The sequence below is a fragment of the Trachinotus anak genome, unplaced genomic scaffold (genome assembly GCF_046630095.1).
Source record: "Trachinotus anak isolate AG129_WGS33_773 ecotype Australia unplaced genomic scaffold, CSIRO_AGI_Tana_v1 ptg000014l, whole genome shotgun sequence".
Lineage (NCBI taxonomy): Eukaryota > Metazoa > Chordata > Actinopteri > Carangiformes > Carangidae > Trachinotus > Trachinotus anak.
This window is the reverse complement of record NW_027273865.1, coordinates 12,993,160-13,019,715: the sequence shown is the minus strand read 5'-3', so window position 1 is coordinate 13,019,715 and position 26,556 is coordinate 12,993,160. Positions and strand designations below refer to the sequence as shown.

General features: G+C 38.9%; 2 protein-coding genes across 3 annotated transcripts in view; one reads left to right on the top strand and one right to left on the bottom strand.

Annotated features, from left to right (window-relative positions):
• aadac (arylacetamide deacetylase) overlaps window positions 1-21,840 on the top strand; it is a 29,802-nt gene extending 7,962 nt beyond the window's left edge. Inside the window, exons 1-5 of one of the 2 annotated variants that reach the window (XM_071496536.1) lie at window positions 12,167-12,558; window positions 14,027-14,255; window positions 14,853-14,922; window positions 16,546-16,717; window positions 19,822-21,840. In XM_071496536.1, coding sequence (XP_071352637.1) covers window positions 12,418-12,558; window positions 14,027-14,255; window positions 14,853-14,922; window positions 16,546-16,717; window positions 19,822-20,448 — 1,239 coding nt within the window. In that variant the 5' untranslated portion in view covers window positions 12,167-12,417 and the 3' untranslated portion in view covers window positions 20,449-21,840. Of the gene's footprint in view, window positions 1-12,166; window positions 12,559-14,026; window positions 14,256-14,852; window positions 14,923-16,545; window positions 16,718-19,821 lie in introns of those variants that run through there. The other variant, XM_071496537.1, reaches the window with a different exon arrangement.
• Window positions 21,841-23,359: 1,519 nt separating this feature from the next.
• On the bottom strand, window positions 23,360-26,356 carry LOC139631946 (succinate receptor 1-like). The gene is made up of 2 exons (XM_071496626.1): window positions 26,286-26,356; window positions 23,360-26,058 (listed from the first exon to the last, which is right to left on the bottom strand). The coding sequence occupies exons 1-2, from the start codon at window positions 26,286-26,288 to the stop codon at window positions 25,114-25,116; spliced, it is 948 nt and encodes a 315-aa protein (XP_071352727.1). The 5' UTR covers window positions 26,289-26,356; the 3' UTR covers window positions 23,360-25,113.
• Window positions 26,357-26,556: the final 200 nt, after the last annotated feature.

The window sequence follows — 26,556 nt, the reverse complement described above, 5'->3', positions numbered from 1 at the left end:
TTTATTTGGAAGCAATTTGTCGTGTGATTGACATTGGCCTACTAATTACATTACTTGTGCACTATTAGATGAATCCTCTGCTCCAGTAGGGAGGCCTGAGGTCCACAGGTGAACCTATCCCAGCACCCCCCTCCCCCTTCTTCAGCAACCTCTGACCATATCGCCCATATCAGTATCCGCCACTGAGACTCAAGGATGTACTGCTTTGGTTTTTGTGGTCAAAGGTCAAGGTTGTGGTGACCACACAAATCACACTTGTGAACACAATATCTCAGTAACGTAAGTAAGGAACTTCTTCAAATTTGGCACAAATGTTCACTTGGACTCAAGGACGTACTGATTAGACTAGTGTTGAATGATAATGAGAGAAACACAGATTACTTTATGTTGTGTATGTTCACAATTAAGATGGAATTCTTGGTAGGACACTTGTAACTTATGTATGTGAAATGTTCAGCTTTTATACATCCCCTGTTCTGTGTGTATGTATTTTTGGTGTATGCACGATGGCTTTAGATTCTGCTCGTAAATAATGCTCCAGCTTAACATGCTCAACCTATTTTCTTTATGGGCCACACTCAGTGTGGGAAACAATGAGTGCATAGCTAAAACTCCTGGAGGCACTCATGTAGAAAACCATATATTCCCCCCTCTTTTTTCATGCATCAGTCCTTTAGTCAGTTTCTGATCAACTGTTGAAGGGAGAGGAAAATAGATGAGCTACTCTTGGATTCCACTTATTCCACTTTATCCTTGTTTCTGTGTTTTGTCAAAATAGCCTAGTCCGTCACATCATCCCCTTTCACCATTTTATTGTTGTTGTTGTTGTTGAAATAGGCCTGTTATGTTTGTCCTATATACCTTTGGTTGATATGCAGTTGTATGCACAAGCGTGTCAGTGCATGTGTCTGACCTCATTGTGGTATGAAAAAACATGCCAGAAATACACAGTGTCATTTGAGAGAGTTGTGAACTCATGTGTTTACTGTTTTGTTTATCTCCCTGATTGCAGTGGTCAGGTTACCATAGTAACCCTACTCAAAGGGGCCATGAACATTTTCTGTATCTGAGCAAATTCTGTCTGCATGTTTGTAGCTTCAGAGTAACTGTGCAAAGACAACCAAAACACACTCTCACATACTTAAAATTTGTTTAAAAAAATGAATAAAAATAAGCAGTGAGCAAGTTGCAAATCTACCAATAAAAATATCAGTGTGATGTGTCCAAACTTCAAATTTGCCTCTAAAATTACATTGTCACCAAGCACCAAGTCCACCGGTGAGCTTCCTGTCATGTTTACCTGCTCTTACTCCCAGTGCTTCCAGAGGATAAAGCCATAGGCCTCATTGATTGAACATGAAGAAAACATGTCAACATATGTTTCTGATTGAATGCTCCAGAACATGGGCTTGGTGACCTAGGACTGTGAAATGTCCAGTGGTGTTCTGGGCCCGAATGGCCCCAGTAAAACCAGTGCATTCAGTTAGAGCCATTAGAGGATATCAAGGTTCTGCTGGTAGTCCTGTATGTCCCCCTCTCTGTTTATTACCATTGTTTATTATTCTCTTTCATCTGCACATACATGAAAGTGCCACATTGAACACACATGTGTAAGTTAATTCATCGAAGGAGAATGCCATTAATGAAAAACAGCTCTCTCTTTCTCAGTTGCATGAAATTAAGACCATGACTAAAATGTGTAAGAATTTTACAAGAATATAGAAGAATTTAAGGAAGCTATGAAACGAAAAGTAAATCACCAAAAAGTGCCACAGGGTGCATATTAAATTGAAAACATATTTGGGAACAATTATGTTGCCATAACTGTTTTATTGCTAATAGAATAACAAGAAAGATGTGTACTTCCTGACCAGCATAAATAGCAAGCTTTAATGACAGACGTTATGTGACTGATGTCTCTAGCTTCACTCACCGCACTAAACATAGAATGGATTCCAGGAATGAAATCCAGTCTGTTTTTGCAGAGCACATGCAAACATAACATTTGTAAACTAATGCAGTGAAAGGGACACCTCTTCAACAAAGGAATGACAGGACTCTATTTTGCTGAGAGGTATCATGAGGATTTGATAACCAGGCTGAATAAAAATTTGTGGTGGTATTTTTATACATTATGATATTTTGTTTACATTAATTTACCCCAGTTCCATCTAATATACTAATGCTATACAATGTACACTGCTTACATTGTATACTAATATTGATAATACAGTATGTTTCGCAGTAAATGTTCAAGAAATTGATCTATTATTTACTAACAGCATGCATAAAAAATGTCAACAGGTTGTGGGGTAACTTTAAAATAGATTATAGTTTGAAAACACGTCACACCACCTTTGCACTGTTTTCTTGTTTTGGTTGGTTGTTGTCTCAAGAATTGTTGGTTGCATGTCTGTTCCTCATCAGCTTACTGACTCCTAATTGACTACAATAATTTTGCATCTATGTATTTTTGCTCCATAATTTCTCAATTCATAAGTAACCTTAGTGTTCTTGTGATTACTGTTACTTTTCTTTACCTTCCTGTTCCCAATGCCCCGATTACCTGCTGTACCTGTCCTGCCTCTTGGGTCACAACTTACATCTGAGTACCTGCTTTCTAAAAACCTGAATAGAAGAGATACAGGCTTCTTGTGCTTTTACACTTCTGCTTATGACAATGCACTATGACAGTCAAATACTTAAGCTCATCAGATATTGACATTGAATCTATGGGCTAGCTCACAGGCTAAGTCAACAGAATCTGCAAAAAAACAATGCAGAATGTCAGGAACTGAAAAAAATGTATATCCAAGGATAAATTACACACTGATGAAGTAAGTTCTGTTTACTTAAATTAGTCTTTATAAAGCAACAAATGAACAGAACAGAGAATTCATGTTGTCAGTGCTATTCCCCACAAGTGAGCTTATTTGGATTTTATTTTGGATTTTGATTCCCAAAGTACAGTCCTTATGGTCTGTATTTGAGTGGCCTGTAAATTAAATCATTCCTCCACAGTCAATTTAATGATTTAATTATGTCTCAGATGATGCTAAAAGGCCATCAAACTCAAACATGTGGCTCAGTAATCTTATTCAGACCCAGTAGGTCCTCCAGTTTCATGGTGTGGCCAAGTTTTCTGTCACAGGAACAAATCTGAGTGCTTTACAAGTCTTACTATCACCCGTCCAGAAACTCCTAAATTTAAAAGGCGCGGAAGTCTGGAGCAGGAAAAGATGAGTCAGCCTCTTATCCTCTATGACCTCATTTCATATTGAATGTTAAAACAGCGTCTGTGTGTTCAGATTTTCAGTTTTTGGGTTCACGTAAGTCACACTACTTCATTGTTCAAGTTGGGAAGTGATACAAAGGACAACAATGAACAGCAAAGGCAACCGTCCGTCTTTCCACCTACATATAAAAAGGACAAAACCTCCACAATGTTATTAGCAGTTTGGGAGCCATTTAAGATGATGGAAACTAATGATATCATACTGCACCTGACCTACAACAAGCCTCATGTATTGGATTGAAGGAAAAAACGACAATGAAAGATAAACAACCTAAACATAGTATAAGAGTATACTTTTAACTTAAAATGTACTTACTTAATAGCTCACATCAGGGACTGCTATTTAAGAAATCTACCCTATTTTGGGAAGTATACAGCCCTGCAATTTGTCTTGGATCTTCAACAGTAATTTAGGAAAACCAATATTTACGTTCTTAAATCTGTTCTTACAGCAAACCTGAACTAAGCATTCTTAATTTTTCCTGGATGTGATTCATGTTAAAACCTGATGAGTTAACAACAGGGATTAGAAAAGGATGGATAATGTATTATGGGACTGAATAAGTCCAGTTTTTCAATTTTTCATTTCTCTTTCATCACATTTTTCATATACTTACTCAGGCTGGAAATCTGAAATTTGCATGAATTATGTTTTTGTACAGTATATAGAATATACTGCACTGTGCTTATAATGTGGTCATTTCTGTGAAATGTTTACTAAAAAAATAATGAAAATAACCTGTTAATAACAGAAAAATCAACAAGCTAAGGAGATGACTATGCCATCAATAGCTACAGTTGTGCTACACATGTAAGGTGTGTCCGATGTGATTAGTCTCAGCTCTCCAGTATCATGACTCTGGTTTTCCATCTGCTCCATTCAGACTCAGAACCAGACTGTAAAAGTCCAGCTACTAAATAGGAAGCAACATGTGAACTGAACATTTAAAGGTGACTCAGAAGTGTCAAGGGGGAAACTATATGTTACATGGTATGGTATAGTCATTAATGGTGACCAGTCTGTGGGTCAGTACATGTTTCTTGCATACTTCGTCATTAAACACACCATGTGTGTTTCATCTGTTTTTCTAAAATCATTTGGAACCAATTCCTGTTGGGCTTAGTTTATTTCTCTTAGAAGTATGTGATTCCTCATTTTAGATCAGTCAAAGAAGATTACTGACTCTTGATCTAATGTTCATTTTCATTTACATTGTTCATCTCTGGGAAAACTATACAGTTCATGTATTGTAAATACCTATGAATTGAGACGGACAACTTATTTAAATGATAAATTTGGTAACAGTAATTTGGAAGAGCTCTAGTTGATTGAATGCCTCAGTAAAGATGAGCACATGAGCCATGCCTACCACAGACTATTCCCATAGTTTTACTGCTGACAGTGTGTGTTTGACACCTTTATTGTGTGGGTGTGTGGGTGTGTGGGTGTAAGAGGCCTTTACTGTGTTAGTAGCTCGACGACTGAGAAGTAAGCCACAGTGTGTGGGGCAGGTTTACACATTTTTGACCTTTCACCTCTAGGGGTCAGCAAAGCAACACATCATGCAACCTTAGGGACCTTAAGAGTTCACTGTAACAAAGGGAACTACAGACCAGGAAGTCTGGATGAGTTGGATGAGTGAGGACAAGTAGAATCACTGATACAGTACACTTAACATTAAGGCAGATGGTGTGATGTCATCCTCACTGATGTATTTTACAGTTTGAATAGTCTTACACTTCAGCTGCATGTGTCATTAATGTGTGCTGCTTGTGCTGTGTGTGTGTGTGTGTGTGTGTGTCTGTGTGTGTCTGTGTGTGTGTGTAAAAAATACAATCCTCACGCCGTCAATCAAACTGTGTTCTATATGTAAATTAACTAATGGAGAAGTTGTAAATTGCTATAAATGATGATGGAGTAAAATAATGAAATCACATTGGTTATTGTGTGGTTATTATACATTTGGTTATAAATTATGAGTCTGTCATTAAGTCTAAAAGGTTTATAGATTAAGTAATTGATATACAGTATTCAGGAGTAAACAGATGTCATCATATGACTTGTTTGGCCAAGGGTGGCCTTGTTTAACCAGCGTACATCTCTATTGTGGTCTCTACGCCAGAATAAAGACAGAAAAGCAACTGTGTTGAATCTAATGGGGTATCTGGGCCAGGCTGCCTGGGGGCTGGATATGTAGTTTCTGGGTATGATCCATTCTAACACAGTGGGTAAAATATTAAATAATGCACTCTATGGACGTGTGGGCCACAACAGCCAACATGACCCATGCAGTTGGTGCCAACTACTTATCTCTCTTTCGACTAGTTAACCAGAACAAACAAGCATGCAAAACATGATGAATCAGTTTCCATGTGCAGTATATTGTCACTGTTGATGATGATTTGTGGATCTGCATGGTTAAGACATTTTTTCCTTATCTCAATCTTATAATTCACCTCTGAAACCTCTTTGTTGTTTTGCTGTAAGCTCCTAAATAGTTAGTGTGGCAAAAGGCATTTTGAAGATACAGGCTTTTGATCTGAGAACTGCCTCATGTTTTGAAGAAGATGCACTTAAGTCTTACAGCAGTTGGTTTAGGTCACAGCACCATCTGCTGGAGAGTAGAGTTCAATAACTACAGAGGGACTGACTCAATTCACATGTATTTGAAATCATGCAACAAACTTTATACTTAAAGTTAGTGGCTATGCACCACAACTGTCGTTTTCCTGGTGAGTGACAAATGATGTTAAAGAAATGTCCTTAGCTGTGCTTTTATATTTGGTACGTTTTACTGTTCCTGTAAAATGGTGTAACAACATAACAACAACACTAGCACTTAGCACTTTTGAAGCACTGTGCCCAGCTTGTTCCTCTGAGAAGATTTAAAGGAATAAATCAACATAATTCTGATAAAGAATGAAGTAAAATGTAAAGAATACATTCAGGTAAAATGATCAAAACGACAATGTTATTAAGTCATGATGAAATAGTATGATTAATCCTCATGGTAAAGTAACAGAATAGTATGTTTTGATAGTCTTTCAGTGGGAGGTCTGTAAATAATGGGTTTTGCAGTGAGATTTAAAAACATGGACTTGATGGCTGAACAAAACTAAATGGATAAACTGGCAAGGTGCCAGTAAAACTTTTTTTAACCAGATCTTTGAACTTTGACTGAACTAAACTAGTGAGTCTGAGAGCTACTCAGGTTTTGCAGTGGAAATGTGAATTTTGCACATTGGCAAGCTGACTTTTTAGGCAGGTGAAAAAGACTTTGCAGGGATCAGGACATGATAACGTACAACCATGTATAAATCTTTCATCATTACTAAACGACAAAATGGCTGTGACATTTTAGCCACACTAGCGGCGTGGCTCCATGTGTCAGACAGTCCTTGACTTTGGTCCAGAGTGAAATAAGCCTCCTGGCTTTGGTTAGCAGCTGACTTTTCCTCTAGCTCCACCATGAGATTGAAATTTATGTGACATGTTACTGTAACTATTGGATAAATAATGGATAAAATATAAATATTGGATAAATTGTTTGGCAATTTGGTAGTGATATTTTAGTTGATTGTAAGAATGTTAGCTTGCTAACATTATCATCTATCTTAAAGCACTGCTTGTGCTTAAGTACAGCCTCATAAAGTTGTGGTAACATCAGCAAGCTTTTTTATGTTAAGTTTAAGCCATAGTCAAATATAGCACCATAAATTCTTAGAAACAGACAGTGTTGGGCTAAGTTTATTTTACCAACACTTCAAATATGAATGAGTTGTCTTGTCACTGTATAACCAAATACAGATACCCTCTGGTATCCTTGTATGGTGATAACATAGAAGAAATTCACGTGGAATGGGGTGAGAGGCCAACATTCCTTATGACAGAAGTGTTGCATAGGCGTCTACTGATAAAGAGCTTATCCACTGCTGTTTCTTACATCCAGTCCCATGATCATGAGGCACAGTGTGGAAATAATAAACCTCAAAATCCTTACAGCTGCTTTGGTAACTTGTCACGTACGGAAGATCTGGTGAAGACGGGTGGTGAAAATTAGTTCAACATGGAACAGCATACGTAACAGTCACAGTAAAATTCCCAACTACATGAAAGTACAAGGCAGATCTGTAATTTTCCGGACAATGTTTGTAGCCCACAGTTTAAATATTCTTCAAGAATATTGAACTTTTTTGTTTTACATACTCTTCCCTATTCAAGCAAAACAAAGCATCATTGTCTGTAAAGCGATTTAATGTGATGGTGCTGAAAAACACTTTCCATTACATATAGTAATTACTTTCTTATGAAAAACACTTTGCTTTAGATATTTGGTGATATCTTAATAATTAATATGCATTTATTATGACAAATGGTACCAAAACCACAAATATGTTTTTCTCTCAATACTTCATATTCTCCTACACTGTGGACACTCAGCCCCAAGTGCATTTGTTTCCTCTGAAGACATAAATATTTAAAGATGAGTCAAAATATATATATATTTTTTAAAAAGGCTCAGCATTTTCCGAACCATAGTGCATTTGTTGAGGACTATTTTCAGCCCTGGATTAATATACATTTGATGTGCAGCAGGATGGTGAATGTGGTATTGTCTCAAAGTACAGTGCCCATATTCATTGTAATGAAGGAACATTTCATCCATGAAAACGTTGTAGCTTAAAGGGGCCATTGTAAGTTTTGCTCTGGTGACACAACGTTAGCATTAACAGCTGTTTACTTACCAGTCTTGCCAAGAGCTTCAGCCATCATTGTGTTTACAGTACAAGAAGTTATAATAAGCCCTCTGATCTGCACTAATTCTTCAGGGCGGACTGGATGCTACAGTGAGTCCCTATTGGAAAGTGACGAGACAGGCCAGCCTGGCCGTAGGCGGCTAGCATGCTAATTTCAGCAGAAGAAAAAATGTGATAGCAAAATAAGAGGTTTGCTTTCTACCACTGTCCTCCTGGCACCGGATGTCAACGTAATGTCTGACAGACATTTGATGAAGCTTGCTGGTGAACTTGTAATGTTTCTTCTCAACTTTTAAGTAGACAGCTGTTGATGCTAATGTTGGCTATGTAGCAGTAGGAAAACTTACAAATAACTCTATTAATTACTATATGTGTTTTTGGTAGTATCTGGACCTTTTTCCTCAGTAGGACAAATCTATCGTTGGTTTAAAATTAATTACTATTTCTTTACAATAAGAAAAACAATAAAGAATATATCCAACTATTTCTTATAAAAACTTGAATGTTAGTTCATATGCTGCAGCGACAGATTATACTCAAAACAAAAAACAGTTGCTTTGAAATATGTGTTTCTTTTGGCTTGAAACCTGTAATACTTTTCTCTCTGTTTCTCTAATCTGAAACAGCAGGGTCATCTTGGCCCCTCACTACCTTTGATAGAATGTGCTGTCCATGGAACTAACCATGACTCATTCACTTAAAAGGTCTATTGCAGATCAAATGTCTTATTCCACTTTGCCAAATACTGTCCTCAATCCCACTAGGTAAATCATCCAGACATGCGAACTCTGTTTTTAACCATTATAATCAATTTATTGGAATACCAGCTCAAATAATAGACTGCTAATCTTTAAATCGTGTACATAATGAAATAATTGGCCCGTAGGGGAAAACTATGTAACAGGGTTCTTTGGGGATAAACATATTTCTGTCATGCACACTTGCAAATCACATACTTTCTTGGTGCAGTGCCTGACACCCCTTTGATTCAAAATAATACAACAAAATACAACTTAATTGTTATTAAGTTTATAACTGTTATAACTTAATAGTTATTGATCAAGGTCTGTGCCATAGCATGCAAAAACCTATTTAAAAAATAATGTAGTAATCACTTTGCATGGGACCCTGTACTTAAAAAACAAATGTTATTACCTTTTGACATGCTGACTCCCATAATGTTTTCCATGACCAATGATGGTAACTGTTTCAAGGTCAAACTTTACTTTAATTGATTCAATAAGTAAGTTGTCGTTTTTAGGAGGACAGAAGAACTAAAATAGTGAAAAACAATCGTAGGCATGAGAACATGGAGTATGCTGAGATGCACCATTGCACAGTATTTTGGTTGGACAAGTGACAGGAGGATGGACTAACAGCGCGAGGCATCCTGCCAGGCTTATAATTACAAATAGACAGGTTGTGGCTCTGTTTCTGGCCTACAGCTTGAAATCAAAGCCGGTTGATTTACCCTGTTTAACCACAGAGGATTACTGTAAATAAATACAATACATAAGTTCATAGGTGCATTATGTTCTGTTTAGGTGAATAGACAATGTGGAAAAGAAACATGTTCTATTCCATTCCCCTATTGTAGCTTGCAGGAGAGTTGACATGAAGTTTCAAATGAACACAGTTAAAGATAACATATATATTCTCTTAAAATAACTCTTGAAGATCATGACAATTGTTGAGGAGTGACTTTAGCATACACTTAAGATTAAATGTCTTTGTATTTACTTATATGTATTCACAGTATGGCTTTGTTTCTGTTGAGAATGGGAAAATCGAATACATTTAGTTACATTAAAGCAAGACACTTAAAAAAGCTGCACACAAATGCATATTTATCCACATGTATTCATGGCTGTTCTCCTATGTTCCCACTGTACAGGAATGAAGCCAATGTTAACAGCTTGCATAAGGGTTGCAAGGAAAACAGTTTGATTCAAACATATGTAGGTTGTTCGAGAAAACTTTTGGATGCAACGAGAGCTAGCGCATGTATATTCCTAATATACAGTATTTGCAAATATCAAGTTCATGAGCTAGTTTACGCATTTAGTAGACAGTGCACCCAAACCCATTTCTTGGTTATTTTAATCAAAAAATGTTTCTTCCACTAATCTCAGCTTGATCTCAGAATAGAGTGCCTTCAAATGCCTCCTGTCATGCAGCCCATCCGCTCTGCCTCACCAGGGGCTCTGTGAATTCAAGTTACAGCTCATACAAACCATAGGCAGTGGAAATCAGGTGTGGGTTCCTTAATTATAAGAATTTGATATGCCTCTGTAGATGTGTTAAACTCAAGAATGTGCATGCACAAAGGAATGAAACGTGGCTTATCTGTATGCACACACCACATTCACATGCAGGCATGTGGGCTTTCACTGGCTTACACGAGCAAACACACAATGCGCCAACACATATTCACGCATGTTCACACTTCAGTCCTCAAACTCTTTGTTTGAGTCAGTTCAGACACAGTCACATCTGCTTGAGCTACCCCCACATGCAGCAGGGTGTTGGGCAGCCACGCGGCACAGCACTGCACAGCATGGCTCTACGTAGATGAAGACAACATCCCCACCCACGCACCCTCTGACACCCGTCCTCCCCACTTACAAGATGCAAAGAGTGAAGAGAACTCCATGAAAGATTTACTAACCGACTGAGGTGGTCTCCCTTAGAAGCTGAGTGGAGGCCGGTGGTTAGAGGCGAAAAGGAGGGAGGGAATTCCAGGGAGAATCCCTGAGTATCTGATGTGTGATTTTGTATTCAGAGAAGAGATTAAGTATTCTACTGCTCAGCAGTGATCAGTCTCACAGAGGCTTTCACCAAGCCTCGGTTACACGCTGAATCCTGCAGATTGCATCTCAATAGAGTTGGATGGCTGATCGAAGGAGACACTTGCCTGCTTCTAAACACAAATTCCAACTTGACTGAGAAAAAGTTTGAAAGGGTCATAACACAGAGGTTAACACAACGTCACGTGGAGGCATGTGGTTCAGGTTTCTGAGAAGAGAACTCTAAGTACTGTAAGACACATAACTAACTTACTTTGGAAGCAGTAAAATGCCAATGAAATAACCTTTACCTTGACCAAAACTTGGTTTTAAACTCTGAAATGTTTCTGCAAACACAAGTGCATGATGTTTGATTTGGAGATCTTAGCACCTCTCTGGTTTCAGCGGCATTTTTCTCAAGTGCAACCTTATAGGTTTGCATTCTTATTTATGACAATGTGAACTGGCTCCGAGGGGAAAGTTCAGAATAACATATGCAGCAAAGTAACAGCAAATCCCTTTGAATGCACTGACTTGTCATTTGAGAATGCTGGATATGTTCAAATTTATTGGAAGAAGCTTTTCCTTCGGTAAAGGTTGATATGTGATTTGCCTGTATGTGCTGGCCTAAGCTTCCCCCAGGCTCTCTCATACTACTTGAAATAATATTAGACTCACACCTGTGTGGACCTGTTTGACTGCTTGCCACAAAATGTCAAATGATGAAGTGGGCTTGGGACTTTAATTAAACTAAACAAGGGCAAAATAATATACTTTAATGAGATGAAAATAACTCATAAGTAACTTCTTTCAACTTCTTTACAATTTCTGCAGCACTAAATCAGTCACTGTGCAGGAGCCTTTCAAAACGTGAGCGCATGAGAGTCATATTGCTTTGACAGTCAGGCCTGCCAGGAAACGACACATCTCATCTGGCCCTGTCACAAATAATATAATTAGCTTGGGCTGCCTTGTAACCATAGCTGTTTAGCTACACTACAGAGTTTCTTCAGTTTGCCACGGCCACAGGGTTACGCGTTTCTCTCGTCATAAAGCGGCTCGAGCTCACAGCTGCCGCAGTTGTGCGCGAATCTGCAGTGAGAAAGAAATCCACACAGAATGTATTTGACGTTGGAAGAACCGGGAAAGCTGTCCACAGAGCATATAAATGCACGATCCACTGTTGTTTATTTATTTATTATTATTATTATTATTATTTTATTTTCTTACAAGCCGTGATACTTGTTCATCAGCTGCACCTTGGCGTAAAGTTGGGCCGCGCGCTGCGTGGATCTGGGGGGGGGGGGGATCACCTGAGGGTCAACGCGGGACCGTCCCCGCCCCGTGAGTCCACGCCGTGCGCGCTCCTGCCTCCACATCCACGGACACCTCGGTCCGATGCCACGGCACGCGCACGAGCAGCAGAGCAGATCATGCACGTGTCGCCGTGTTCAGCTGGCGCGGGGCCAAAATTAATCCCGAGCTCAGGCTTGAGCGGAGCGACTCGCTAACAGGCGCCGCCAGCAGCCTGGTCGTGTTTGCACAGCGCAGTCAGCGGCCGGGGACGCACGTTGTAAAATGAGGCTGGGAAGCATCATTTTATTCGTCGCTCTCTGCTCTTTTACCGCTTATTATATTTACGAGCCCATTCCCGAGGAGATAGAAGAAAGATGGAAACTCATGCTGACCAACTCCTTCTTCAGAAGTCTCAGCCACCTGGTAAGGAAAGAAAACGCGTTCCTGCAGGCTAGCTCGGTCCACTGGCTCTGACAGTTACTTTGGAATTAAATCCCTAAAGAAGAGACCGCCTAGTGCCGCGGGACTTCACAGGCTGCACGTATTTATTTATTTTAATTTCACTTTACTACATATTTGGGTAGTGTTGACATATGTTAAATAGGACAATATGCAAACTGTGTTGGATTTGTTTGTCCTCTCAGAGAAGGTAATATTGCAGGTCAAACGTTTATTGTGTTTTGCTGATGTAGATATACATGCTGGTTACACCAGATTATGTCAGATGCTAATCCATGTGTTGTATAGTCCTACTCACCTGTTCTAATAATAGACCCTATTAAGGAAACTGGACTCTGTTTATGAGCGTTAGGCGCCTGCGGTTTATGTAGCCCACTGTGGTGCCTCTGTGCAGGTTTCAAACACAATTAAGTAGTGCGTACATGGTTGTAACGTTAGTCAAAATCAATGGTGGCTTTTGCCACACCTTTGTCACTATTAAACGCATACTTAATCCATTGCATATTTCATATATTGATCAATAAATATTTCAGATTCAGTTGAAAAAGTGCAAGTGCAGGCTGCTCCCCCTAACACAACAGGGCATTGTTATTTGTGCTGTGTGGAGAGTAGTGTTAAGTTTGAAAACTGTAAATTCTTTGTGAAGTCAATATAATTTCAGGATGAAAAGTTGTTAATTATATTATAAAATGGGAGATTCTGTTTCTTATTATTATTTTGTAACATCTAGTGCATCATTGGATGTTAATCCGATGTTAGGCTTTGAGAATGTAGACATTGATAGCAAGTGACAGATACGTCCTTTGTGTTTCAAACCAAATATTTTTACATAAAGTTAAATTCTGAATTGACTGTGATTTTATGGAGATTTACTGAAACCTGTTCCGTTGACCTTTTCTATTTTTACTTCAGCAAATGATCAATTTTGCCTTAACGCAGAGCAATAGAATGCTCTAGTGTTTTTCTTTTTTCCGGACTGTTGGATCGTACATAGAGCTCAGGGTGGATGACTCTTTGATGACTTTGTTGTGGTCACAGTAGGAGTGCATCAGCTGATAAACCTCATGCCAGCTGCTGACTGGCTACATCTTAAGACATAATGGACTATGAGTCATGCATTTATAACTTCCTATTTCTTTTATAAAATATGAACGTTTTATGGCCTTTCAGAACAAGTAACCGTTGACATTTTACCAGGCAGCATTCACATGACTAAAGTTTCCCTCTTTCTCTCTGTTTTATGGCCACATAGTTCCTGTTTGAATATTATGAGCTTTGGTCAAGGTGACCGTTAACATAGGATAAACTGGCTTGCAATAGCTTTTATATGCACAAGAATTCATGGCGATGGCTCAGGTTTGAACGATGATCAATTCTGTATAGTTATCTGTCTCTATTTTATATCATACTGTCTCTTTGCTTCTCTTTTCAGGCAGACCTCAGTGAATTACTGGGGCTGAAGGACTACATGGGGGTAATGTACTTCATTACTCTGGTTGAAAAGGTAGTGCCTGTGTCTGATGAGCATGTCAGGGTGACAGAGGAGAAGTTTGATGGAGTGGAGGTGGTGCTTTACCAGCCAAAGCAGCGGGGCAGTGACACTGAACTCAGGAGAGCTGTCATATACCTACACGGTGGAGGGTGGTGTCTGGGGAGTTCCCGTAAGTTGATGGGTTGGCTTGTCTTCTCCTTTATCACACAGAATTATGACTCTGTGACTTTTAAGGATGGATAGAAGATGGATGAATGGGTAATAAATGTTTGTGTGATGTGTTCATCGCACAGTAATCCCACTATTGCTCTGAGAAACTATTTTGAAAATTCACTGTTTGATTGATGTAACAAATGACTTTACAGCTTTATACAGACTTCATATGACAGCTTTTGTGACAGGATCATAAATAATGAGCGAACTGTCAAACACAAGCCACAAAGCTTTCACAGTTTTTTCAAGAAATAACATGCCGTCTGCTGATGTAGTGAGGACATCAGAGGGTGGTTACGCCTGCTAACCCAAAACCTAAAGATATGATATGCAGTTTGAAACATCATGCTGTTCTTGCAATCTGTTGAGCGCCTGTAACAATTACGGTCACATGGATCTTGCCAAGAAGTACAGGCTCATCTCTGTGATCACAGTGTTACCTTCATGTAAGATGATGGGTGATGTGAGGGATGTATGGATGTCAATTATTGTGGTGGATATGCTGCTTTGGAATCTCTGTTCTGATTTGTGTCTGTCTCCTCTGTCTATGAAGGCATGAGTCCATATGATCTCCTGGCCAGAAAAATTGTCACTGAGCTAGATGCAGTCGTTCTTTCTGTGGAGTAAGTATTTCATATTTTATAGCCAGTTATATGCAGATAATATAGTGCACAAACTGCTGTGTAAAAAGGCCCATAAACAAGAGGTTAAAAATGTTGCAGAGGCAGGGTGGGCACATTTAACGTATAAAACAACCAAATTCATGTTTTATTTGTATAACTGATAGAAAAATGCACTGTTTCCCTCTTTTCCTCACACAAAGTTTTCTTTGTCATATGTGCCTGTCCCCCCTCATTAGTCACAGGCTAAATGGATGTGAGGATGTAGTTGAGTGAAGCTAACAGATTTTCATTGCTAGACTCACTGTTGTTTTTAGGTACTTCCGGCTTTTTGTCTCTCAGTTCTGCAACTTTTTTTTGCCTGTATTCTTTCTGTCCTCAAATTCACTACTCAACCACTTTTCATTTTTAGCAGTCAACAGTTAGGTGACAGACCAGTACTCAGTCATTAAATCATAATTTCTTTTTTTGTGCCTGTGAAGTAGTTGTGCTTGTTGATATACTGTATTTGACCGTGGGAGGTAGAGAGGATCAGTATATGGGTTTGGGATGCCTTATCTGTCTCATCTGAATTCCTGTCTGCAATTTGTTAAGGGTTCAATGAGTAATTGCAGCATTTCACAATCTTAGAGTCAGCCATGTGTAACAGTTTATAGACTGAAACATTTGTAGAGATGACCCAAATAAGTCAAAGGTCAGTGCAAAAAAAAAAAAAAAAAAAAAAGGTGAAATTCAGAGCATACAACTTTAAGTGAACGTCTATAATGGACCTTGTTTCAATAGTGCGGGGTGAGATTTGCAACAGTTGTTGCAACACTTGAAGTCAGCAAGTTTTGAGATGAAATCAATTTGAAATACAAATGTGAAAAAATGTGTAGGACTTTAGAGGATAATCCATACATTGAAATGGCTGTGAAAGAAATGCCCCGGAAAAAAACAAAAAAGGTTTAGCAATTCCATCTATTGTTTGGAGGAATGGATATTACAAAGCAGTCTGGTTATGCAGCTGAACTTGTTTGCCATTTATCAGTGTAGTTTAATTACAGGTTTACAAAACCAGAAGCTCATTTTAGTGAAAAGTTGTTTCTCCTTTATTTGATTTTACATCTATCCCAGAAGATATATTTCTCTGAAGAGATGATTTTGGATAAATCTAGCAAATCTTCACCAAATTGATATCAGTTAATGTGTATTATGATAAGCTGTCAATTTCAGCATTTTCTCTAATAAGTTAAGTCTTTTAAAATTACTCTACACAGAGGTTACTAAACATCCGCCAATTGTAGTATGAAAATACTGACCACTGATTTTATGATTTACAGCAAGGTTTAGCAGCTCTCTGTTGGTTTACTTTATTTTTTTCTGCACTTAACTCCCAGACATGATCAAATGAAGTTAGAACACTGACTACTGTTTTAACTTCTGTTCTGTTTTGCATCAGAATTGCATTTTGTAATTACAGCCTTTCCACTGTGATTTGTATTTTCATTTTCCACCTGTTATCACCTTGTTATCACATGTCAACATGTTTATTTTCTCTGGCTCAAAATGTTGTCTGTCACATTGCTTTCAAAGCTCATGTTTGTTTATATTTTAGCTTTAATCCGCACTTTTCTGTTTTTTCAGGTACCGCCTTGCCCCTGCTCACCACTTCCCTGTCCCATATGAGGATGTATACCATGTGGTAAAACATTTCTTCCAGAAGGGGGTGCTGGCCCAGTACTCTGTGGACCCAGGACGCATTGCTGTGTCAGGGGATAGCGCTGGGGGGAACCTGGCAGCTGCAGTCTCTCAACAGGTACTGAATCTGTTTTTTCTTCAGTTTCAACCCTGTTTTTGTAGTACACATATGGAAAAAAGAGCTATAAAAAGAAGTGTACAATACAGGGTCTGAGGCAACCAATAGTGATCTACTATAGCCTGTCACGTGTAACTGTCTTATGGATGTCATCTGTTCAGTAGGTACATATGTTCATTTTAGGCAAATATCTCACAAAGCCATGTATAATAAGCAGAACAGCCAAAGGTGAAATAATTCTCAGATCTCTAACATTACAAGGGACCAGCACTAACAAGCATCAAAACAGCAGTAAACAAACTGCTCTGATAAATATTCTTGGAATATTTTTATTCCAAGATTCATGGAAGCTCATGAAAGAGGTTCAGCAGTGCAATGGATAGCAGGTACCTGAACAGATAGCATGAGCTTGGAGAGACCGAGCTTTAGCAGACAAGGAGTTCAGTTCCCTGAAGATAATGTCTTTGGAATTTAATTTTGTAATAGTGATCTAGGTTTAGGTTGGGGGGAGGGGGGGATCCTCTGATTCTAGCTTCAATACAGTTTAACACATAGCACAAACACAAACAACAACTATGTTTTATATTTTTGTATGCAAGTATAATAAGTTGTAAATTGAAAATACTACTTATTGTATATACAGAATGCATGGATTGCCATGGTTTTACATCCATACACATTGAAGTTTGCATGCATGCACTGAGCCAGGGTGGGCCAATTCAGCACTAGGAGAGCTGGCACTGTAAAGACAGCACTCTCCCAAGTCTTCCAATGCTTTTCTTTAGCAACTGTGACGATAGCCTAAAAGCCAAGAATGGCTTTACAGGACTCTGCATGACTTTCCTCCCCATGGCCATGTATCATCACATTATTGGCTCTGCACCAGGTTCCCATTGCTGCTGGCATGGAAGACCAATGCTAGCTATGGTGAGGATCAAATCCTCTGTTTCCTGTACCTCGGCTTATATGGAGAATAATCGTGGGAATCTAGGATTGCACACAAAGGAACGGGGTATGAGGAACAGGGAGAGAGTTGTCTCCTAGTCCCTAGGAAAACCAGAAATGCCACAGCCATCTCATACCTATGCTGGTTGAAGGCCTGTTCTGCAATTACAAACATACAAACCTACAAACATACAATTCTGCATACATTAGAGACTGATGTCTAGCACCAGGGTTCATGTTCCCAGATACAGGAAGTTCACCTTTGCTTTTCAAGAGCTGGCTTTTGAGAATGAGTAACCACAGCTCTGGAACTACTGCAGCATTTGGAGATGAGGCTCTAAAGCTGGAATTATGTGTTTCCAAACTAAACATAACTTATGTGGATGTCATTCAGACATTCTGCTTGCTTGATGTCCAAGTCCACTCCTCTGAGAGCCTCTACAACTTACCCTTCACTGTTTAGTTTTGCAAAGACGTTTGCCAGAGAAGCATGATTTCAGCCTCATTCCAGCTAAATGACCTCAGCCACAGTCCACTTGACATAGCACCTAATACAGTCTGGGTATGGAATCAACTCAATGTAATGTGCCACATCCCAGCCATCAAGAACACTACCTCTATTATTTTTAACACTGGTCAAGACCATGGAGAGCTTCTGGTGTTGCACCTTGTAGAGTAGCTGAGCCCTCAGCATGCCTTAATTTACAGTTTTCCAACATGATTCATATGTAATGACTCCCCTATTATAATTAATAATAATAATATTTATTTATAGAGCACTGTGACAAAGTGAGTCAGACATCAGGTTGGTAGATAGGGATCCTTTTATTTCAAGGCAAAAAAACTGTGTACTCATTGATATACATTGTCTGGGGGTAACTTCATGATGGTCCACCCTCGAGGTCCCGCCGAAAAGTTGCTGTATGCCTTTCCTCCCCTTTGTCAGATTCCTCAGAATCTTTCAGGCAGGTACATAACAGAGAACAGCTTGTTGGTGCAGTGCTAATTGTCCTGCTGCCTCTGGTACAGAGGAGCATGCTGCATTCTACTACTAGTGCATGGATTAGACATCTCCTGTCTTGATGTAGTAGTGGAATGACAGTATCCCATGAGGATAGGTTCAGTTGCTCTCACTGACATATTTTATTCTTCTCTGCCTTTTTTTGCCTCCACACCGGCCAGAGTCGGAGGCATATTGTTTTTGGGTTGTCCATCCGTCTTATTTTCGTGGGCACGATATCTCAGTAACTCCTCGATTGACCTTCTTCAAATTTGGCACAAACATACACTTTAACTCAAAGATGAACCGATTAGATTTTGGTGGTCAAAGGTCAGGGTTGTGGTGATCTCACAAAACTTGGTTTTGGCCTTGTGATTGTGATATCTCAGTAATGCCTTGAAGGAACTTCTTCATATTTGGCACAAATGTCCACTTGGACTCAAGGATGAAGTGATTAGATTTTGGTGGTCAAAGGTCAAGGTTACGGTGACTTTACAAAACATGGCTTTGGCCTTGGGAATGCAATATCTCCATAACGCCTTGAGGCACTTTCTTCAGATATGGTACAAACATTCTCTTGGACTCATGGATCAACTGATTAGATTTTGGTGGTTAAAGGTCAAAGGTCAAGGTCAGTGTGACCTCACAAAACAATTTTTAGCCCTTACTCAAGACTTCACTCAGCAATTGTGACAATATTTCACACAAATGGTTAATATTTCATATAACTCTAGATAAACAAGGATGTAATCTGAAATTAGTCTGAGAGGCATACATCAGCGAGGCTGTAATTCTAGTTTGTCATATGGACTGAGCAGGTTTTAGTCTAGTGGACAGTGATACTGCTATAGCAATCCACGTAACTTACTGTATCCCTGATTCAAGCCTGTAGTAGGTCTTGTGGGTCATAGAAACAGTTGCTATATATCACAAAAATTCCTGGCTTTAATTTTACTGAGTTTTCTACAGCTCACTGAAGAGACAAGTAAACACCGGAGCTGATGCAATTCTTCCTGTAAACAACCAGGACTGGTACATTTGATCAGATGATGGTGGTTTATTTAATAAAACTTTCAGCTCATATTTCATCTGATTGAGAAATATCTATTTTTCAGTTTTCTTTGAATACATGCCAAACTCTCTCTGTCTCTCTTCACAGTTACAAAAAGAGTCTGGACAGAAGATTCAGTTGAAGGCCCAAGCACTCATCTACCCAGTGCTGCAGGCTCTGGACCTTAACACTCCTTCATATCAGCAGAATCAGGACATGCCCATTCTGCCCCGCACCCTCATGGTGCGTTTCTGGAGTGAGTACTTCACCAGTGACAAGGCCCTTTTCAGAGCTATGATGGCTAACTCCCACAACAACCCTGAGTCTTCCAGCTTGCTGAAGTTTGTAAACTGGAGTGCGTTTCTGCCAGAAACATATCATAGAGAATACAACTACAGTGCTCCTGCTGTGGTGCAGGGAGTTGGAGTGGAGGCAGTTGGGATGAATGGACTATCTCGATCTTTTGCTGACCCCAGGGCATCACCCCTGCTGGTTCCAGACACGGCCTTACGCTCTCTGCCCAAGGCCTACATTATTACATGTGAGTATGATGTTCTCCGAGATGATGGCATCATGTATGTCACACGGCTCCGTGCTGCTGGTGTTGAGGTGACACATGAACACTATGACACAGGATTTCATGGAGCGTTGATGTTCACCATTTGGCCAACAGACTTCCTGATTGCACGTCGCATGACGGACAACTATATCAAATGGCTCAAAGAAAACTTGTAAAAACTCTTCACTATCAATATTCATTCCAGTTTTTCCACAGAATGCACCAGTGTTTGTTTTTTTCCCACCTGGTGTTCAACTTTTTGTTGTTTATTCCTTTCCTTTTTTTCATGCTATTTTTCTGTAAATATATTTGGAACTATATTAACGTCATTTATTTTCCCGCTTATGCATTTTATTACATTAGATACCAGGACAGGAAACAGGACTTAGTATAGTATAATTCTGATATATTCACATATCGTCATTTGAGTACAACACCATACATATGGCGCCATTGTTATGTACACTACTACTATTGTGGTTATTGTCCAACAAACACAATACTAGCAATAGAGATCTGATGGGAAAAATAAACCCTGCAGTATCACCAAAGTTGTTGTATTGTAGATGGTTAAAAATTTGTTTCAGCTAGTCAGCTGGCCCTCTCTGGTGCTGCCCATCCTTATTTCCCACCCATGGACCTGCTTCCCGATCTTATGGCCTCTGCATCTTTATCAATACGACTTGTAAGTAATGCATTTGACTAAAAAAATGAACTATCCCATTAGGGCTTTTGAAAATCCAATATATTTATAACAAGAAAAAATGAATTCAGTTTAGCCAGATTTAACATTTATCACTGAGGGCAGCTGACACTGAAACCTGGGATTGTTGTGTTTGGATTAATGTGAACCATAACTCACAGGTAATGGTTGCTGATATTGCATCAAAGATTGGCAAGTGGTATTCTTTTAAATACAGCAACACTGTTTTTCAAGACAAAACCCGCCCTTAGTTGTGTAAGAACCCATACAAATGTGGCAAACATTTGATTGGGTGATAGTATGTGCTCTTCATTAGCGCAACGTCCTCTTGCATCTAGTCACATTTCCACATCATGAAGAATAACAAAGAAACGTATTTGCTTGTTTGTTTTGCAATGTCTGCACAACAGGGCCACATTCCATATAGAGTATTGGTATTTCTGAGTAAAAACCATGCTGTTACAATGTGCATACCACCAAAAATTTTTCACACGATGCATACACACATTTTTTGGATTGAGCTTAGCTGATTGTGATGTAGTAATATGGCAGGGATAATGTCTAAGAAGAAATTTTATTCGGAGCCTTGATCTTTACATCAGTCTCTGAACCTCAAGAGCTCCCCATGATAAGAGTTAGAGGGGCGTATGCGTATGTACTACTGCCTTCTATTTTCAGGCATGGTTTTATTGTAATGTGAGTGAACAGCTTTGTATCTGATAATCCAAAAGGTGCAGTCATTTGAGTTGTAAAGTTGTAAATATGACTCTTTCTCTTTTTGTTTTGGATTCCCCCTTGGAGAGCATATGATTTGCATCATTTTTGAATTTAATGTTATCTGACAATAAATTGACTTGACCTTTCACTACTGATTAATTGTACTTTGTATGCAATGACTTTCTGTGTAAGAAATATAAAGACACACTAAAAAAGAAGGAAAAAGAAGTACAGAAGTGTTTTGTCCATTACACATAGTGAAGGTGAACAGGAAAAACATACTGAGAAAGATATTCTGTGTAGACCGGCTGACACATTCAGCCTACATGGCGCCACTTATGTGAAGCGTTCCCTGTTAGATCTGTTGAAGGTTTATATAGCGGAGGGAGAGAGTACAGTTGATCTTGTTTTTCTCTGGATAACAAAGAGGAGGATACATGAGTGCGAACAATCCATTTCAACAAAAGCATGATTCAAATAGGTCAACCCTGTTCACCAGGACACATTAAACAAAACATTTAATGCCTTCTGGGTGTAAATACTATTTATGTGCTACACTATGCTGGTTGTATTCTACTGTATGCCAACCTTGTGTGCAGGTGTGCATGCAGGTACGTTATGCACTTATTTATCCCCAAGTATGTGAAATTGTGCGACTGTTCTCAAATTCCCTCATAGCTATGGAGGGCTAATAACAGTAACGTGAAATGGATTATAGCAGATGATTCCTTGAAACTGTTAATAGAGTACATTGATTTTGCACAGATTATACCTGCATACAGTTTAGAATTTGCACAAATACTTGCTCTGTTCAGACACAGGAATGTTAGTACGCATGAGTAAGCATGCACATATACTGCTCATGCAAATTTGCACTTTGTGTACATGCGCTTTGTACCACTCTTTGTGTACATATGCTGTTGATAAGGATTGAAAATAAATCATAATTTTCAAAGGTTGAGTTCTTAAAAATCTGAAGCCAAAGCCAGTCAAGGTATTTTCATTATGAATTTTTAGGCTCAGACTAAGTTTGGTAAGTCATTTCATATATGCATTTCATCACCACAACATTACTACTGCCTAGAATAAGTGCATTATTTAAGAAACTTTAACATACAGCAACCCTCCTAAAATTCTGTATAGAGACCATGTACCTTATAATGCCATTGTTACTTCAGTGGCCTCAGTTGTCTGAATTGCAATATTGAATTAGCTTTTAAAAGTATTATTACATTAGAATATCAGATTATAAGTAATATAGAGCTGAAGGTTTTGTAATTGTCCTCACACGTACTTTTGTACTGTTTTTCCTCATTGGCTTTGTGTCAATACCACTCCTCTAACTTTTATTATGAAACTTGAAACTCAGACACAAAACACAACGCAATATTTCATCCATGGTTCTTTTCTTTCCTCAATCCAGGATAAATGCCAATGTAAATGAAATCATGAGTCAAGCATGGTGTGATACTCATGACTGAAAGAAAGCACCTGATCCTGTCTGTTGTCTTAATGTGTGTGTGTATTTAATGATCATTCAGGGCTTTAGCAAGCATCAAAGGCCACTGATAGTCCAATATGAAGGAGGCTTTCATGAGAGCTGAGATCTCCAGATGATTTCACCTTTAGAAATATATTAGAATTATTTGAAAATAACATTAGGGTTCAGTAAACCAAACAACACTAAAGATTATGTTCATGGAAAAAATAGATGTGTCAAAACAGGAGCCTGACGTACAATATTTTCCATACTGCAACAACATTCACAACAGATGAAGTGAGTAAATGATGTGATGCAGGAAAGAGAGGGAGAAATACCTAAATAATAGCATTTCAGTTTTAGGGTTTTTATTGAGATTATTATTTTGTGTCAGTGGCAAAGACAGAAAGGCAAGAATGCAAAGGAGGTAATGATGTGCTGCTCTAATGGTGGGGGTGGTGGAGGAACTCAAACACGCAACACTAGGCTGAAACCATAACACATACATAATTTGCCAGTACACACATTCACACAAGTAACAAAACAAAGGCTACACACTGTATGCTGCAGTGACAGTGATGTAATGTGTCACTTCTCTATTCTTAAGTGTCACCCATATAAAAAAATGTTTTTAAAAGCCTGACTCTCCTCACAAAATTGCACAATAAACCTTCTTTGGAAAACAACATGGGGCTTCTTGAAACTGAAATTCCTGCTTATGTCCCAGTTGAAAAGGTCACAGTGTAAGGTGCTGCATAACTCAGCAAGCTGGGATCAGTGAAATCCAGGAAAAACAAAGACAACAGAGATCAAATCATGAATCTGTTTTCCTTGACTGATTTTCAGGACAGTCATCCTCTTTTAGTATGTGCAAATGGTAACAAATACCCTTTTTTCAGTGTTTGAGCTGTAGATGTTTGACATGTTTGAAAACATGTAGATAAAACATGTGGATGAAAGTTCTAAGAAAGGTCTAAGAAATACTCAGAATCAGCTGTACAAGTTTCACATTACACAGGAAATAAATCTGAGAAAAAGTTCACCAAAGCCAAAGCAGTGGTCAGTGGGGGTGAGGATCATTAGTATTTTGTAACCTAGCTGACTACATGGGATGTTTTCTTATGTGAATGCAGAAAACATATTTAGTTGATATTTGGCATTCAGGCCATCCCCTTGTCACCATCCATCACTTGCATAACCTTCCAGTGGTAATATGAGTAGCACACAATTATTATTAGTTTAGCTGAGTTATATTTTAATACATTAAAAACTGATAGAGTACAATATTGACTTAAATGCACAAACATCCCAAAAATAGTACTAACAATGACAAAAAAAATGCACCTTCAGTTTCATCCAATTACAAATATAAATAACTATGCTTTTTCAACAAATACAAATAAAAACAGCATGTCCAGGTACAAGTATATACTTAACAATGCATCAATATAAAAATAGCAACAGGCTTTGTCTTGTTGCTATTTTATATTAATGCATTGTTCAGGTAGCAGGAGGCTATGACCTTTAAATGTATTATGGTATTTTACTAGTTAGTTTATTAGTTCAGTTCAGTTAGTTCAGTTTTTGCCTCAGTTCCTCATTATGGATATCTTGACATGATTTGTATCACTTATAATAAATAATAATATGTGTGGTCACTACAACAACATATCCACATCACTAACAGATATGACAAATATTTTCTTCTAAGAACAAAGATATCATACACTGTTAATAATACCAGTGAGTTCAACAATATTTTAATGGATGACAATTATATTAATTAATATATTTGACAATTAAACACAACAAAATAAAGGAAAGCATATCAACAAAACTTTTAAAGAAATACAATGTGTAAAGACAGCACTTATTCACATCTGTGGAAGTACTATGTTGATGTGTGTCTCTTTTCGTGGAGGGATCTTGTATTGAATTTCGTCAGGCCTGTTGTCTTTGCTGCCCCGTCTTTCTGACCAGCTTTCTGAGCTTGGTTAACAGAAGCTCTCTGAACTTGTCACCCATGAAGAAGTAGAAGACAGGGTTGATGACACTATGCAGGAAGGCCAAAGGTCGGGTCACGATGTACATGCCCTGTATGTACATCCTTGTGCACAGTCCTGCCCTGGCCTGCCGAGATGCTATTGTGATATTTCTCATCACATGGTAGGGAGTGTAGAGAATCAGAAATATGGCTGCAGCGGATGCAACAACTCTGAGCGGCCGCTTGTATGATGTTGTCCTGCGCTGTAGAGCCCTTTCTTGGACGTGAAGCAGATATGCAATTTGGCAGGAGAAACCACAAAGTGCAAGGAGAGGAAGAATGTAACCAGTCACGGTTAGCCCTAGGCTGTAGCCTAATACATCAATATCTCCTTTTAGGCTGGCAAAATCCTTGCAGAGACTCTGGTTTCCACTCTGTATGTCCTGAACCATCAGCATTATCATTGGAGCAACTTCCACATTGACAGCTAGCCAGCTCAGCCCTGTCACAATCAGGGCTGTCCGTTGCCTCAGCAGGTAGTGGTTGCGTGTTGGATGTTTTATGAGCAGGAAGCGATCCATGCTAAGCCAAACCATAAAGAGGATGGAAGAGTAAAGATTGACATGCAGGACATAGCGATTGATAACGCAAGCAATGGGACTGTTTTCTGATCGGTCATTTGCATAGAGGTAGGAGAGGCGTGGCAGCGTGCAAAGGAAAATAAGGTCGGAGACTGCGAGGTTGAAAAGGTAAATATTGCAGCTCTGCCAGTCTGCCAAACAAAATATGTAACCAAGTACAACCAAAAGGTTGCCAGGGAAACCAATGCAGAACTCAATGGCATAAAATGGTGACAGATAGTACCTCTCCAACATGTTATTTATCACCGTACAATTGACCACCTAATGAGAAAAGAGAAGGAGAGAAGAAAACAGAAGAGAAGAAAACAGGAGAAGAGAAAGAAGGGAAAGGGAGGGGAGAAGTGATTCATGAGGAAACAAAGTCCTATAACTTGGAACCATGAATTTAAAGACAATTTCCAGTAACACACAGTAGAAACTAACTTGAGGTTGAAAGTTAATCACACTCAGCACAACATTAATACTGTATGTGTTAGGATAATACTCACCATTGTGTGGTTGTTCTAGTAGTTGCTGGTTGTGTGAATGGAGAGTGAGACCATGAACAGGTGCAGCCACTATCTGTACACTGGAAACAATAAACACTGAGTGCTGAGGGTGCCTCTAATATGACCTGGCTGGAAAATTCAACTACAATAGAGCTTATGGTTGGAGCATATGGTTTGAACACACAGGCACTTTGAGTGTCATTTGCATATACAGTATGGAAATGAAACCTCCTAGCAGAGTTACTGTAATATACTGATAACTGTATGCCAG